This window comes from Ranitomeya imitator, chromosome 2 (assembly GCF_032444005.1).
Source record: "Ranitomeya imitator isolate aRanImi1 chromosome 2, aRanImi1.pri, whole genome shotgun sequence".
Lineage (NCBI taxonomy): Eukaryota > Metazoa > Chordata > Amphibia > Anura > Dendrobatidae > Ranitomeya > Ranitomeya imitator.
Window position 1 is genome coordinate 572,800,281 of NC_091283.1, and position 14,020 is coordinate 572,814,300.

At 50.5% G+C, this 14,020-nt stretch overlaps 1 protein-coding gene across 5 annotated transcripts in view; it reads left to right on the forward strand.

Annotated features, from left to right (window-relative positions):
- Positions 1 to 14,020, forward strand: part of TMEM94 (transmembrane protein 94) — a 184,495-nt gene that overhangs the window by 127,615 nt on the left and 42,860 nt on the right. For all 5 annotated transcript variants that reach the window (XR_011318417.1, XM_069752181.1, XM_069752182.1 and 2 more), the window contains one exon: positions 6,942 to 7,050. Coding sequence is in view for 4 of the 5 variants with exons in the window: in XM_069752181.1 (XP_069608282.1) it covers positions 6,942 to 7,050 (109 nt within the window). In the remaining variant the exon portion in view is untranslated. The remainder of the gene's footprint in view (positions 1 to 6,941; positions 7,051 to 14,020) is intronic.

Below are 14,020 nucleotides of genomic sequence, written 5' to 3' on the forward strand. Positions count from 1 at the left end.
ATATCACAGTCGGTCTCTGACCTGACTAAAGTATCACAGTCCTTGGTCCAGGTCCTGGAGCGTCTTCCACATCTGTATGCCGCCACCAGGGCTCCCACGGCCTCTCATGGTGATTCGCATGCACCTGACCACGACCTTCGCAGGGACAGATCAGGTACAAAGCCTAGGAAGCAGGCTCTTTCTAGCTCCTTATCCAGTTCCCCGGTTCCCTCTACCTCAGCCAGGATGCCCTCCTCTCCCCACTCCTCAGAGACGGCTTTTGGGTCAGATGTGGATTCCCAGTCTGAGTCAGACATTGATTCGGACCAGGCCTCATAAATGCAGGATATGGTAGATAGCTTTATTTTGGCTATTACCCAAACTCTTAACCTAAAAGAGGATAAGGTTCCCACTCAGGAGCATTCCGTTTCCTTCAAACGGGTAAAACGTCATTCCTGGACCTTTCCCAATCATAGAGAATTTGAAGCGATTATGGCTAAGCATTGGGGACATCCGGAAAAGCGCTTCCTGGGAAGGAAGCAGCTAGACATCCTTTACTCCTTTAGCCCAGACCTAGTTGGTAAATGGGCAGAATCCCCTAAGATGGACCTGCCGGTTTCCCATCAGTCTTCTAATACTGTTCTGTCTCTACTGGACGGTGTCTCTCTTAAGGACATTATGGACAAGCCGATTGAGTCTTTGGCTAAATCAGCCTTTGAAGCGGCTGGCGCCTCCCTCTGTTCCATCTTCGCTTCTACCTGGGTAGCAAAGTCCATGTCTGCCTGGCCAAAAAAGGAGTCGCCAGGGTATTCTAAAATAGTTAAATAAGGCAGCACACTGCAGCGCTAGAATATGCAAACTTGAAATACGAAATTTGAACTGCATTTCTGCACTAGAAATATGAAAAATGAGAGCGTTTAGCACATAAAAATGGCCAATTTTATGTGTACCTGGTAGCCACTTTACGGCATCTCTCTTATACCAGGTCCTACGCTTGCCTTACCTCGCTGAGAATAAACGTCTACATCTGAATGGGTACATGTGAAACCTCTTCCTAGACTAAAATTCTCTCTCTCTCTCTCAAGTTGGCGACTCTAGGTTCAGCACCTGTTCACACTTAGTCTATGTTTGGATGAGCAGGTCAGGTTTTTGAAATGTATTCTCTAGCCTTCTGATCGTGCACTCCGCCTTCTAGCCACAGGTGTTTTAATTACAGCAGGTCCAATACCCCTCCATAGAGAGAGAGAATTTTAGTCTAGGAAGAGGTTTCACATGTACCCATTCAGATGTAGACGTTTATTCTCAGCGAGGTAAGGCAAGCGTAGGACCTGGTATAAGAGAGATGCCGTAAAGTGGCTACCAGGTACACATAAAATTGGCCATTTTTATGCGCTAAACGCTCTCATTTTTCATATTTCTAGTGCAGTAATGCAGTTCAAATTTCGTATTTCAAGTTTGTATGTTCTAGCGCTGCAGTGTGCTGCCTTATTTATTTAACTATATACGAGTTGGCGACTCTAGGTTCAGCACCTGTTCACACTTAGTCTATGTTTGGATGTGCAGGTCAGGTTTTTGAAATGTATTTGCCAGGGTATTCTAGTGACAGCTCTTCTGGCTGATCAAATTGCCCATGCTGGCAAATATCTTCTGACTGCTTTTCAAATATCTTCTGACTGCTTTTCTGGATGTGGCCAGTTGTTCCGCCAGGGCTAACAGCAACCACATTGCTATATGCCGCATCATCTAGTTGAAGGCGTGGAACGCAGATCCACCCTCAAAAAAGTCTCTCACTAACCTGTCCTTTCAGGGTTCTAGGCTTTTCGGGTCCAAACTGGATCAGATCATTTCGGTCTCTACTGGCGGGAAAAGTACCTCTCTTCCCCAGTCCAGACCTAAATGTCCATTCAATAGGAAAGGGCCCCTGCCTATTCGTTCCTTTCAACCATTCTCATCTTCAGGGACTTCCTACCAACAGGACCGCCCTTCCGCTGAAGGGAAAGGAAGAAACCATCCTTCAAACCCGCACCTCACTGGAAGCCAAAGGGTCGCTCCTCCAAGCCCTCTGGGTCCCTCTCTAACAGGTTCTCTTCTAAGTGACGGGTCACCCCCACCCAGGAATATCTCCAGGGTGGGAGGCAGCTTCTTCTCTTCCGGGATGCAAGACTGTCAGTGGTCGATGACGCCTGGGTCAGAGAGATGGTTACGTCTGGTTGCAAAAACAATTTTTCTTCTTCCTCCCAGGAAGACGTTTCTTTCTGTCTCACCCGCCAATACCCCTGTCTCAGGCCCCAGGGGTTTTTCAGGCTGTCTCCTCCCTACTACGCACAGGAGTAATCATACCCGTTCCCTGGAACAAACATTTTTCAATTTTTTCAGGGTTCTACTCCAATCTTTTCGTAGTCCCAAATAAAAACTGATTGCTCCATCCTATTTTGGACCTCAAATAGTTGAACCGTCACTTTCGGATCCGCCGTTTCAGGCTGGAGTCCTTGCGCTCGGTGATCGCCTCCATGGAATCGGGAGAATTTCTTTGTTCTGTAGACATTCTGGATGCTTATCTTAACATTCCTGTTTATGTTCAGCTTCAGAGATTCCTTCGGTTCGCTATCCAGGAGGATCATTACCAGTTCACGGCCCTTCCTTTCGGCCTGGCCTCTGCCCCCAGAGTGTTCACCAAGGTCATGGCAGCGGTCAAGGCTATCCTTCACTCCAAGGGGATTCTTATAATTCCCTACTTGGATGATCTTATGATCAAAGAGGCTTCCCGCCAAGACTGGGACCAGTCTTCAGATCACTCTGGTTACTTTGGTCCGTCTCGGCTGGATTGTCAACAGAGAGAAGTCCTCTCTAATCCCAGCTCAACACCTGGTGTTTCTGGGTATGAGATTCGACACGATCCAAACCCGTATCCTCCTTCCAAAGGAGAAGTTTTGATCTCTCTGCCAGGGGATTTGCTTTCAAAAGCGACCAGCTCCTCTCTCCCTGCTGTCTTGCATGAGAATTCTGGGGAAGACGATTGCATCTATGGAACTTTTGCCCAGTTCTATGCCCATCCTCTTCAGCTGGCCATCTTGTCTGCTTGGGAAAAGAGAATTGTCTTTCTGGACCGGCCCATTCTATTGCCTCTCAAGGTCAGGCAATCCTTGACCTGGTGGACGCTATCTGCCTCAGTCCTGGGCGGGAGATCCTTCCTCCCTCTCGAGGGCCGGTTATCACCACCGACAGCAGTCTCCTCAGTTGGGGAGCGGTCTTCAATCAATCGGACAACGCAATGGCTGTGGCTTACATAAACCATTAAGGTGGGACTCGCAGCAAACAGGTTATGAAAGAGGTGACAATGATTCTGCGATGGGCGGAACGGCATGTCCCTGCCATATCAGCCGTTCACATTCCAGGGTTGGAAAATTGGGCTGCCGATTTTCTGAGCCGTCAGGGTCTCGCATTGGGCGAGTGGTCTTTCAGCCCTGCCATCTTCAACCAATTTGCCAGCAATGGGGCATCCCGGACATCGACCTGATGACGTCTCTCATGAACCACAATGTACCTCAGTTCGTAGCCAGGTCCCGGGATCCACTAGCCATCGGTTGCATTTCTCTGGTAATCCCGTGGTCTCAGTTCCAACTGCTTTATCTGTGTCCACCTCTCCCCTTGATTCTGAGAGTCGTAGAAAAGATAAAGGCAGAAGGGATCCCTGTAATCCTGATAGCTCCGGATTGGCCAAGACAGGCCTGGTACATGGAGGTGGTGAACATGTTAATGGACGCTCCCTTGAGGCTTCCAGACAGTCCAGATCTTCTCTCTCAAGACCCCCTCTTCCACTAGAGTTCTCAGTCTTTGAGTTTAATGGCATGGCCATTGAGGTCGCAGTCCAGAAGGAGGTTTATTTTTCCACCTGGTCATTCAGATCATGATTAGGGAGAGAAAACCAGCATCCTTGCGTTACTACCACAGATGTTGGAAGGCCTTCTTCCGGTGGTGCGAGGAGAACACTTTGTTTCCGATGTCTTTTTCCCTTCCGCTCTATTGTTTTTCAGAGAGATCTGTCTTCCCGTTCCCAGGTAAACACCTTTCTTCAAGGTGTGGCCCACCTGGCACCCCCTTATCGTCTTCCTATTGATCCATGGGATCTTAATATCGTTCTTGGCTCCCTCCAGCGCTCTCCCTTTGAGTTCATTCAAGATATTTCTTTTTCTCTCTTTTCATTGAAAGTTACCTTCCTAGTTGCCATTACGTCCATCAGGAGGGTTTCCGAGTTAGCGGCTTTATCTTGTCATTCTACATTCCTGATCCTGCATCAGGATAAGGTAGTTCTCAGACCCATTCCTTCCCATGGTGGTTTCTTAATTTCACATCAATGAAGACATTGTCCTTCCTTCTCTATGTCTCTCTCCGGTCCATCCCCTGGAGAAGTCCCTCCACAAGCTGGATTTGGTCAGAGCTATTTGAGTCTACCTTTCAAGGACTGCTTCCTTTAGTTAATCCGATTCTCTATTTGTCATATCTGAATGTTGTTGTAAGGAGCTCCCAGCTTCTTAGTCCACTATTGCCCTTTGGATTCGTGTGGCAATTTTGGAGGCATACTGCGTTGAGGACAAACAGCCTCCTCTGGGAGTGAGAGCTCACTCCACCCGGGCTGTGGACTGTTCGTCACAGATTTGCAAGGCCGCGACCAGGTCATGCTTGCACATTTTTGTGAGGTTTTATAGGGTTCATACCCATGCCTCATCTGATGCAGGCCTGGGAAGGGAAGGTGCTGCAGGTGGCGGTTACTCACCCGCCAACCTATGTCTGTTTTTATCCTTGCATTCCTTCTGTTCCCACCCTTGGGACTGCTTTGGGACATCCTATGAATACCTGTGTCCCCCAATGAAGCGATAAAGAAAGAGGGATTTTTGGTACTCACTGTAAAATCTCTTTCTTGAAGCCTTCATTGGGGACACAGCACCCACCCTAACTGTTTGTACCGTTTTTTGGGGGCCTACGTGCCTTTGTTGTTGGGTTGGTGCATATGTTGAGTTTTTGGTTGCTTCTCCTACAGCTGTAAGGGTATGTGCACACATTGTGGATTTTGCTGCGGATCCACAGCGGATTGGCCACTGCGGATTCGCAGCAGTTTTCCATGAGTTTACAGTACCATGTAAATGTATGGAAAACAAAATCCGCAGTGCACATGCTGCGGAAAAAATGTGCGGAAACGCTGCGTTGTTTATTCCGCAGCATGTCAATTCTTTGTGCGAATTCCGCTGCGGTTTACACGTGCTCCATAATAGGAATCTGCAGGTGGAATCCGCACAAGAAACACTGTAAATCTGCGGTAATTCAGCAGTGCGGATTTACCAAAATCAGTGCAGAAAAATCTGCACACCTTTCCGCAACGTGTGCACATACCATAACACTAACTGAGGCACTTTGTGCCTTTCGGTGGGTGTATACTGCTGTGGAAGAGCTATTTTCCTTTTTTAGCCTAGTGCCAGCCTCCTAGCTACAACAGCATACACCCATGGTTACCTGTGTCTCACAATAAAGGCTCCAAGAAAGAGATTTTACTGTGAGTACCAAAAATCCCTCTTTTACACCAGTGCTCTGAAGTCTGTATGCCAAACCTCCGACTCCTCAATTTCCCTGACCACGACTCCACAGCCCTGCCTCACTACTGAGCCTGTTCATAAAGTGAAGCACAGATTCATCTCCACTAAAAGCCGAAATCCTTAGATCAGGAACAGAACAGATATTTATAGGACACTAGATGGTGGCCCAATTCTAACGCATCGGGTATTCTAGAATATGTATGTATGTATATAGCAGCCACATAGTATATAGCACAGCCCACGTAACACAGACAGCCACGTAGTATATAGCATAGCCACTTAGTATATAGCAGCCACTTAGTATATAGCAGCCACTTAGCATATAACACAGCCCACGCAGTATATAGCACAGCCCACGCAGTATATAGCACAGCCCACGCAGTATATAACACTGTGCAGAGCCGTGAGTGCGGGCGGCGCTGTGCAGAGCCGTGAGTGCGGGCGGCGCTGTGCAGAGCCGTGAGTGCGGGCGGCGCTGTGCAGAGCCGTGAGTGCGGGCGGCGCTGTGCAGAGCCGTGAGTGCGGGCGGCGCTGTGCAGAGCCGTGAGTGCGGGCGGCGCTGTGCAGAGCCGTGAGTGCGAGCGGCGCTGTGCAGAGCCGTGAGTGCGGGCGGCGCTGTGCTGTGCCGTGATTGCGGGCGGCGCTGTGCCGTGAGTGCAGGCGGTGCTGTGCTGTGCCGTGAGTGAAGGCGGTGCTGTGCTGTGCCGTGAGTGCGGGCGGCGCTGTGCTGTGCCGTGAGTGCGGGCGGCGCTGTGCTGTGCCGTGAGTGCGGGCGGCGCTGTGCCGTGAGTGCAGGCGGCGCTGTGCTGAGCCGTGAGTGCGGGCGGCGCTGTGCCGTGAGTGCAGGCGGCGCTGTGCAGAGCCGTGAGTGCGGGCGGCGCTGTGCAGAGCCGTGAGTGCGGGCGGCGCTGTGCAGAGCCGTGAGTGCGGGCGGCGCTGTGCAGAGCCGTGAGTGCGGGCGGCGCAGTGCAGAGCCGTGAGTGCGAGCGGTGCTGTGCAGAGCCGTGAGTGCGGGCGGCGCTGTGCAGAGCCGGGAGTGCGGGCGGTGTGTGGAGCCCCCATGGCCGGTATATTGGGGGGGAATAAGTAAGTTAGGCAGCGTCACTCTGTTCCAGACTGCGCAGGCGCGGTGCATCGCGCTTGCGCAGTCTATAAAGGCTTCGGACAGAGTGACGCTCCCACCGTTATATTATAGATTTCATAACTTTCCCAAGTTCTTATGAAAATATTTACAGCACAATCTGCATTATATTACTAAACCCAATGTATTATATATTTTGGGAGTCGGAAATGGTCCATTTTATACCGACTCCACCAAAATAGGCACAGACTCCGACTCCACAGCCCTAGTTTTCATTCTTCTGTGTTTCCTAGCCATGTGTGAAATGATCCAGATCATGCAGGAGTACGGGGAGGTAACATGCTGTATGGGAAGTTCTGCAAGCATCAGAAACAGTGGATTGTTCTTACAAAGTGATATCAGGTCAGCTGCTTTATTTTTTTTCTCCTTTTTATCTTTTTTACTTTCTTCTGCTTTGATCCAAAAAAGTTTACAATAGTCAATCAATACCTTTTAACCGAATTTATACTATAGTATGACATTTCAGCATACTATAGCCACAATGTCTTTTCATTCTTATTCGGCCTATGGTTTTGTCTGTGCTCTATATGTTAGTATAGCCCAGCCCCCTTCTCATGCCCGTCTGTTTGATTTATGACCTTTTTCATTGTTCCTGTAATTATCAGCAGTGTTTACTCTTTTACATAAACAATTGTGTATTGTTTCTGTCTTGCTTGTAGTTTTGTGATGCTGGATTTTGTCCCCTGTTCTTGTATTACTCCACCTTCTCTTGCATGCAAATGGAATTGTTCTTCTCGAGATGTGAATTTCCTTCTTGCTTAGATTCATTTTTGTTCTTTGTAATTTTCAGTATTTATTAATTTCTTCCTGTCTTGGTCAAGTTTAATTTTTGTGTTTCTTATTTTTTATTCCCTCTTTCCAAGAACCATACTTATTTTATTTTTCAGTTGACATTGCCAAGTGAGGGTGTGTTTTTTAAAGGACTAGTTAGTTTTGAATGACTCCTTTCATATTACCATGCAATGTACTGACAAATGGCAACAAAAATTCCAATTACAATGAAATGGTAAAAAAAAAAAAAAAAAACAACCCACAGTTCTGCCATTGTATCTTGTGTCTTGTTTTTACAGTGTATTGTCCAGTTTTTGTATCATTTATTCTCCAGTAAAAATGACCTAGCAACATGATTTTTCATGTCGACATGATTCTGGCGATACCAAACTTAATGCATCTTCTCCTTCGTCTCATTGGAGGTGACTAGAACCATGGGTGTTTTGCTGCTGCCACTAGGAGGCAGACACTAAGTAAACACAAAAGGATGAGCTCCTCATCTGCAGTATACACCCACACGCTGGCGCCAGCCAAACCAGTTCATACTTAGTGCCTGTAGGAGGCACATGGGTCTGATTCAGACATTTTTCATTATTATTATTTTTTTTTATTCTTAATTTTTTTCTCAAAAGGTACAAGGCGCTACAGATCCCTTCAGGTTTCCGATCTCCCCAAACCATCAACAGGTGGGAACGTGGAGTGTTGCCTCCATGTACCCCCTCTTGCACCGATTGACTATGGCATGCCAGAGCTTTTTTTTTTATTTAGGGGCGACGGGTGTCTTCAGGGCACCGCTCTCCCTTCACCAACAACACATGGGAACATGGAGTGTCACCTCCATGTACCTACTTCTGTAGCCAGGCTTTTTGCGCCGGACCATCAGCCCTGTCCTATCCTGGAGGAGTTAACCCCTAGGATGTCCAGAGGCACTTACTGGAGTCCGTGCAGCCTCCTCTGCATCACCACTGATAAACAGCGTTGATGGAAGGAGGCGGACGATCCCTTTCCACCTACCTGTCAAAGGGATGGTTGATGGAGGGTTCCCTGCACCGTCCACGCTACAGCAGCTGACCTGTAGCAGAGAAGCCGGGCACTGCGATCTCCGGCGGTTTCTCAGGAACTCCACGGGTAAGTGGGGGCCCAGGTCTCTGTCGGCAGGAGGGCTCCTGTAGCACGCACCATCCCCTGGGGCGATCCCAGCGTGCTCCGTCCGGTGCCTACAAATGTAGGCTCCGGCTTCGACCTTGTCTAGGCCGCAACCCAGTAGCTCTGCCCACTTCCTTGCATCGCCCAGCGGCTTTGCCCACGCTCTTGGCACTTCTCACTCATCGCAAGACCACCTCCTGGAGTCCCGGTGGCCATTTTTATCTCCCGGGCGCTTCGTTACATGTGCAGCTTCCACTGCACAGTATGGTCGCATCTCACACCAGCAACTCCCGGCGGATTGAAGCCTCGGGCTCGCAGTCTCTTCATCCAGCCAGATTTCTACTGGTGGCCTGCTCAGAGAAGCGCAGCGCCGGGAGGACTGACAGGGCCACAGGACCTGGGTAAGAACTGCGATACACAGAATCAGGGACATACTGGCCCTTCTCTGCAGTATTCACCAGGGTTTCTTAGCCATCCTCCCTATTGGGGCATATTGGCAGTTGCAGGGACATACTGGGGTGCACCATGTCTTTCCGTAAGACATCCAGGAAGGCTAACAAAACACATAGTGTTTTTCACCTCATGTACCACCTGCCAGACAGCATTGCCACAGGTACAGAGTACACCACTCTGCAACACCTGTGATCCCGAATGCGCTCAGGAGCTCTCCACCGCTACCGAACCCCGTGTACTTAGTCCCCCTGAGTGGGCTTCATCACTGTCGCAGTCCATGGCTTTACTAGCTAAAGCAATTGAGTCCCTCCACGATCCAAGGGACGGGACATTTGCCTGCCTGTTTTGAGGGTTCCTCTACTTCACGGGAACCGTCGGCCAGCAGGGGCCGTTCTCATTCAAAAAATTTAGAGGCATCTAGAAAACAGACCCATAGCACGTCTCCCTGGCCCTCTCATGCTTCAGCATCCGTGGGCTCCGTTTCTCACTCCTCATCACTCAGGGGCCGCAGCGACCAGGACTCTCAGTACAAGTCTGACGTATCACTCGACCTAGACTCACCAGATTATCAGGGGACGGTGGACAGTCTCATTGAGGCCGTCAAACAGACTTTGAAGGTTGGCGACGACTCTAATTCTGCCCCCGGATCACGCTTTATCCTTCAAGAGGACAAAATGCCCTCATAGGGTTTTCTCCAACCATCCTGGGTTTCAGGACATAGTTCGGCAGCATAGGGAGCGTCCAGACAAACGCTTTACAGGTCAGAAACCTCTGGAGGCAAGATACCCTTTCTCATCGGATTTGTGGAAGGAATGGGTCTAATCCCTTCCAGTTGGACCACTTGTATCCCACCTGGCTACCAAAACCCTCCTGTCCTTACCAGATGGTTCCTCCATTAAAGACCTCATAAACCGTCAGATAGAAAACCTTGCCCATTCAGTTTTTGAAGCCTCGGGCTTGGCATTCTCTCCTTCGTTTGCCACGACATAGGTAGCTAAAGCTATGGTCTCTTGGGCAGATACCCTGACCAGAGCCATTCAAGGTAGTAACCTTCACCAGGAGGCAGCGGATCTGGCCAATCAGATCTCTCTGGCCAGGGACTATCTGGTACATTTGCAGCCTCCAACGCCGTCACCATCAGACAGGCACTGTGGCTCAGGGAATGTAAAGTGGGCTCTGCATCAAAAAAGTCCTTAACGTCTCTGCCTTACCAGAGCGGGCTTCTATTTGGAGAGAAGCTGGATCAACTTATCTCTGATGCTACAGGAGGAAAGAGTAAATTCCTCCCCCAGCAGAAAACTAGGTGACCCTTCTGCCATCAGCAACAGATGTGTTTCCAGTCCTTTCGCGGCAATCCCAGTTGGTCCACTACAACCACCTCTTCCGGATCGGGGCGCTTACCCTGTGGGGACAAAGGTCCCCAGGTCTCGTACAGGACCAACCAGTCCTAGAAGAGCCGACCCAAACAATCTAGATCTAAGGGTTCACAGTCCCATAGATTCTTTGCGCAATGACTTGTGGTATTATCTGGTAGACACTAGCAGAGTAGGTGGTCATCTACTTCTATTTCGTCACGTCTGGCTCTCTGTTGTTAACGACAAATGGGTCAGGGACCTGGTGTCTTCTGGATAAAAAATATAATTTTCTTCCCGCCCTCTGGTATGGTTCTTCCCCCTCTGATCCCCCAAGACAGGTGCAGGCCCTGTCTTTTTACCGCGCTATTGATTCAAATATTGATTTGAGCCATTATTCCAGTCCCAGAAAACAAGAGGCTCGAGGGGTTCTACTCGAATTTATTTGTGGTTCCAAAGAAGGACGGAATGGTGTGACCCATTCTGCACCTGAAACTCCTAAACTAGTTTCTGTGCAGAGCCGTGAGTGCGGGCGGCGCTGTGCAGAGCCGGGAGTGCGGGCGGCGCTGTGCAGAGCCGGGAGTGCGGGCGGCGCTGTGCAGAGCCGGGAGTGCGGGCGGCGCTGTGCTGAGCCGGGAGTGCGTGCGGCGCTGTGCTGAGCCATGAGTGCGGGCGGCGATGTGCTGAGCCGTGAAAACCAGGTTATATTATACTCACCCAGGGGAGGTCCCTGTTTGTTTCGGGTCTGATGGGCATCGCTGTCCTCGTCCAGCGCCTCCTATCTTCATACGATGAAGTCCTCTTCTTGTCTTCCTGCTGCGGCTCCGGGGCAGGGGTACTTTGTCAACCCTGAGGGTTAAGGGCAGACCTAAGTACTGCAGTGTGCAAGCGCTGGGCCTCTCTGACCTTTCCCGGCGCACTGCAGTACTTTGCGCTGCCGTCAACAGGGCAGACAAAAGTACGCCTGTGCCAGAGCCGTGGCAGGAAGACAAGAAGAGGAGGTCATCATATGAAGATGGGAGGCGCCAGACACGGACCGCGACGCCCATCGGACCGGACCGCAGCGGGACTGCCCCTGGGTGAGTATAATATAAGCTGTTTGTCTTACTTTTCAGGTTACATCGGGGGCTTATCTACATCATTATAGAATGCTGTAGATAAGCCCCTGATGCCGGTGGCTTTCAGCAGGGAGCCGATTTCCTCATTCCATCTGATTCGGCATGGGTGCCTTGGGTTAGATGGTGGCAGCGATGGAAGCTGTTCCCCTCGCCCAGCTACACCTCTGCAGCATGCGATTCTGGCAACCTTAGACAGGAACCCTTTCTCCCTCGACCGGCGGTGCCGCTTGTCTCTGCGAGTCACACAGACGCTCAGTTGGTGGACTTTACGGTCTTCTCTCAACCAGGGGAATTCCTTTCTTTCGGTTCAATGGCTGGTGGTCACCTCCGACGCTAGCCTTCTCTGCTGGGGAGCTGTTTTTCGTCATTACACGGTCTATGGACTCTGGTCACTTCGGGATTCGCGTCTTCCAATCAACCTCCTGGAAATTCGGGTGATTTGGTTGACCCTGCGGCAATTCCATCACCTCCTGGCGGGTCGCCCCATCCGAATACATTCGGACTATTCCACAGCTGTGGCTTATATCAACCACTAAGGGGGCAGTAGGACCGCAATACGTGAGGTGGAACACATTCTCCGCTGGGCAGAGAGGAACCACTCAGTCATCTCAGCAGTGCACATTCTGGGCGTGGAAAACTCGGCGGCAAACTTCCTCAGCTGTCAGGGTCTCACCTCGGGAGAGTGGTCACTCCATCCAGAGGTCTTCCAACAGATCTGTTCCCGCTGGGGGACTCTGGGCGTGGATGTGATGGCATCAAGACAAAACGCCAAGGTGCGCGTGTTCATTGCTGGTCCCGGGATCTAGAGGCCATTGGAGCGGATGCACTGGTCCTTCCATGGCATCAGTTTCGGCTTCCGTACATGTTGCCCCCACCTCCGTTACTTCCGAGGGTCATCAGGAATATCAAGGCAGAAGGTGTTCCAGTGATCCTAGTTGCTCCGGACTGGCCACGCCGGACGTGGTATGCGGAGCTGGTGCAGCTCGTCGTCAACGTTCCCTGGCGACTACCAGATCGACCAGATCTCTTCCAGGGCCCGAATTGCCACCAGAACTCAGGGGCTCTCTGTTTTAAGGCCTGGCTATTGAATCCTGGGTCCTAACCCATTCTGGGTTCTCCCAAGAGGTGATTTCCACCATGATTAACACTGAGAAGCCTGTATCGGTGCACATCTATCACCCCACCTGGAAAGCTTTCTTCGCATTGTGCAGAGACCGCGGTCGTCTTCCTCTCGTCTTCTCCATTCCCACCATCTTCGAGTTCCTTCAGACCTGTTTGGAATCAGGTCTGGTGCTCAGCTCTCTCAAAGGCCAGATCTCTGCCTTATCTGTTTTTTCCAGCGCAGAATTGCTTCCATGCTGCAGGTGAGGACATTCATTCAGGGGGTCTGCCATATAGTACCCCCATATAGAATGCCACTGGATGCCTGGGACCTTAACTTGGTCCTGGGGGTTCTACAAGAGTTTCCCTTCGAGCCGCTACAGGACGTCTCTCTGGCCCACCTTTCAAGGAAGGTGGCCTTTCTCATTGCAGTGACCTCAATCGGGCAGGTTTCGGAGCTAGCCGCCCTGTCCTATCGAGCTCCTTTCCTGGTTTTCCACCAGGACAAAGAGGTTCTCTGCCCATCCCTGTCTTTCTTGTCCAAGGTGGTCTCTTCCTTTCACTTTAACGAGGACATTGTCCTGCCCTCGATTTGCCCAGCACCAGTACACCGTGTGGAGTGGGTTCTTCAAACTCTGAATCTGGTGAGAGCATTCAGACAGTACATCTCACGGACAGCGTCCTTCCGTAAGACGGATGCCTTGATCGTTCTTTCTGAGGGTCACAGGAAGGGACTCACCACTTCAAAGTCCACAATAGCCAGGTGGATATGCTCGGCTATTCAAGAGTCTTAATGCCTCAGGAGCCAGCCTATCCCAGCGGGGATTAAGGCACACTCCACTTGGTCGGTGGGAGGCTTCTTGGGCCATTCGGCACCAGGCGTCAGTGGAACAAGTTTACAAGGCTACTACTTGGTCCAGTCTGCATATATTCTCGAAGCATTGCAACATTCACACTCAGGCTTCCGCGGATGTGGGTTGATTTTGTTCTGTCGGTTCCCCACCCAGGGACTGCTTTAGGACGTCCCATGGTCCTGTGTCCCCCAATGAGGCGAAGGCGAAACAGGGATTTTTGTGTACTCTCCATAAAATCCTTTTCTCCGAGCCACTCATTGGGGGATGCAGCACCCACCCTGTTAGCCTGAGGGTTTGAGTATTTTCTTTGGTTTGATGTTTTGTACCTTATGTTGTTCATGTTCTCCTAATGCTTTGTCACTGAACTGGTTCGGCTGGAGCCAGGGTGTGGGTGTATACTGCAGAGGAGGAGCTAATTTTTTTGTGTTTGCTTTGTGTCAGCCTCCTAGTGGCAGCTGCATAAGGCTAAGTTCACACGTTGCAGAATTGCCGCGTAAATTTCCACGGCAATTCCGCA